Genomic DNA, 2,735 nt, shown 5'->3' with positions numbered 1-2,735 from the left:
CGCAACCACACTGGCACCACTGCCTAACGCCATTCTGGACAAGAGGAATACTATGTGATATGCCGTTCTGTACCATCACTCATTCATATATCTTTATGTACATATTCTTTATCCCTTTACACTTGTGTGTATAAGGTAGTAGTTGTGGAATTGTTAGGTTAGATTACTCGTTGGTTATTACTGCATTGTCGGAACTAGAAGCACAAGCATTTCGCTACACTCGCATTAACATCTGCTAACCATGTGTATGTGACAAATAAAATTTGATTTGATTTGATTTGAAAACCCCCATTACATTTCATTACTTTAATGTTACTTATAAAACTTTTATCCAAAGCGACTTACAGTCAAGCGTGCATAAATTGTTACGTATGGTACCACCTCCCATACATTACAATAGCTTCATCCTTGTGTTGTTATGTGTTAATAACATTTAGACTACGTTACCCAGCAAGCTATGCGGGGGGCAGGGGGTTGAAGAATGTCTTGCATGGCTAAACATGGAGTGTTTCTAGCTGAAGTATATGTTCATTAAAAGTAGTTAAACCTACACCCCGGTTTGTCATTATATAAGGAACAAACATAACAATCCTAGACTGGCCTTTTCTTAGCAAGATAACAACAAATTGATCYTCTTTCAACCTGCCTTAAATAATGTCATAGCCTTTCTGTTGGTTATAGATTCAGTCAACACCATAAAACCCACATTGGACTGACTGTAATGGGAGGTACTGTAAACAGACAGTACCTGAGAGATGAGACAAACTGAGAGCTTGTTGCTTGGAAACGGTTTGCCTCACAGAGTGCACAGGATGTGCCCCAATGTTAGAGATTCAACACCTAACCTAATAAAAGGTGGTGATGTTATTTGACTGGCCTCAGTTGTGGGGTTGTGTGTCAGACCGGGTGAACAGGACACACAGACAGTCCAACTGTCTCTTTCTTTGTCAATGGTAAGAGATGTTAAAATAGTATTACAGTATGATCAAATAAGGATATTGGATTTATTGGTGCTGTATCTGGTGTTGACTGTGTGGTTGACTGATTCATATTGTCGTATTTTCTCTAGGCTCTCCATAGCCTGGAATACACGCTAAATATTGCTACTGTTCACTACTGTTCCTGCTCCAATTGAGAAGGACTTGGAATCAGCAAAAGAATTGCAGGTCCAATTAGCATTACTTCAGAAACAAGCACAAAACCCCAACTGTTTCAGTGAAGGTATGCATGGACGGAATCATTGAGGTGAAACAATAGTGTAACGGAGCACATTTCAGTTGGTATTTCAGTCTCGGCTCTCCGCCCCACAGATGGAGAACCACACATTCAGCATGGACCTTCTCAAGCTAGAGGGGGTTAAAGTCATTTATCAGTCCACCTACCCTGCCTTCATCCTCCTCCTTGTCATCTACATCTTCACAATGGTGGCCAACATCGGCCTCACAGTGCTCATCTGCATGGAGAGGAGCCTGCACCAGCCCATGTACATCCTCCTTTGCAACATGTCTTTCAACGATGCTCTCAGTATCACAACCATCATACCTCGAGTGCTGTTCGACATTTTAACACCTAGATCAGACAGATATATTACCTACAATGAGTGTTTCACCCAAGCATTCTTGGGTCACTGGTTTGGTTCAAACTTCCATACGATACTGATGATCATGGCTTTTGACAGGTATGTGGCCATCTGTAATCCTCTGCGATACGCCACCATCATGAACAACAGAATGCTGGTTAAGCTGTGTGTGTTTGCCTGGGTGGTGTCCCTTGTCTTTGTGGCTGTCCTCCTGGGCCTCACCCTCCGCTTGTCACGCTGCAGGTCGGAAATCATCAACCCTTGGTGTGACAATGCCTCATTATTCAAGCTCTCCTGTGAGAGTGTGCTTATAAATAACATTTATGGACTATTTTTCACCACTATCTTCTTCATCACCTCCATGGGGAGTGTGGCTCTGACATACATTAGAATCACCATGGTGTGTGTGAGGAGTAAGAGCAAGTCGCTGAACAGCAAAGCTCTGCACACCTGTTTCACACACCTGGCTGTATACCTCATTATGCTGATGACAGGTTTCATCATTGTCTTTCTTCATCGGTACCCACAGTGGTCAGACCACAGGAAACTTGCATCAATTATGTTTTATGTGGTTCCTCCTGCACTGAACCCCATTATCTATGGGCTGCAGTCCAAAGACATTCGCAAACTAGTTGTAAATATCTCCCATTGCAAGAAAGTTTCTCCATTAGTTTAACACACATTATATTGTTCACATACGTACAAACATACGTATATGTATGTATGTACTGTATGTATAAATTAAATCGTATGCCAAGAGGAGAGAAACATTTACATTATTACTCATAATTTGTCATTATCATCCTCAATCCTCATCCTCAAMCCTCGACCTCAAGCACCAGTGTGGTTTACTGAGGCTAAGGGTGAATAGGAGGAACTGTTCCCTTTGCGTCCTTGACACCAAGTAGGTGAGCTCATACAGGTATCCTGGTTTTCACATTGACAGCATGCTGTGTTGGTGCACCATGTGGAGAACATGTGCTCACGCATCCAACAGCGCCTGTACTTCCTGTATCGACTCAGGGTCTATGGAGTAAACAAGAACATAATGCTTCTCTTCTATAGAACAACCATTGGAGTCGATCCTACGCTACAGCATTTTTACTTGGTTTGGCATCCTGAAAGTGCAGCTCAAAGCCCAAATCCTGAGACTGAC

The 2,735-nt window shown here is 42.4% G+C and overlaps 1 protein-coding gene across 1 annotated transcript; it reads left to right on the top strand.

Moving 5' to 3' along the window:
- Positions 1-1,310: 1,310 nt before the first annotated feature.
- Positions 1,311-2,255, top strand: LOC111950526 (olfactory receptor 8G17-like). Its single transcript, XM_023968153.1, has one exon. The coding sequence runs from the start codon at positions 1,311-1,313 to the stop codon at positions 2,253-2,255; it is 945 nt and encodes a 314-aa protein (XP_023823921.1).
- The last annotated feature ends 480 nt before the right edge of the window (positions 2,256-2,735 follow it).

This window comes from Salvelinus sp. IW2-2015, linkage group LG23, assembly GCF_002910315.2.
Source record: "Salvelinus sp. IW2-2015 linkage group LG23, ASM291031v2, whole genome shotgun sequence".
In the NCBI taxonomy this organism is placed as follows: Eukaryota; Metazoa; Chordata; class Actinopteri; order Salmoniformes; family Salmonidae; genus Salvelinus; species Salvelinus sp. IW2-2015.
This window is presented reverse-complemented; position numbering and strand designations above follow the sequence as displayed.

Bases quoted from the DNA above. Each gene is read 5' to 3' on its own strand.
- LOC111950526 (XM_023968153.1), top strand. From the start codon at position 1,311: ATGGAGAACCACACATTCAGCATGGACCTTCTCAAGCTAGAGGGGGTT.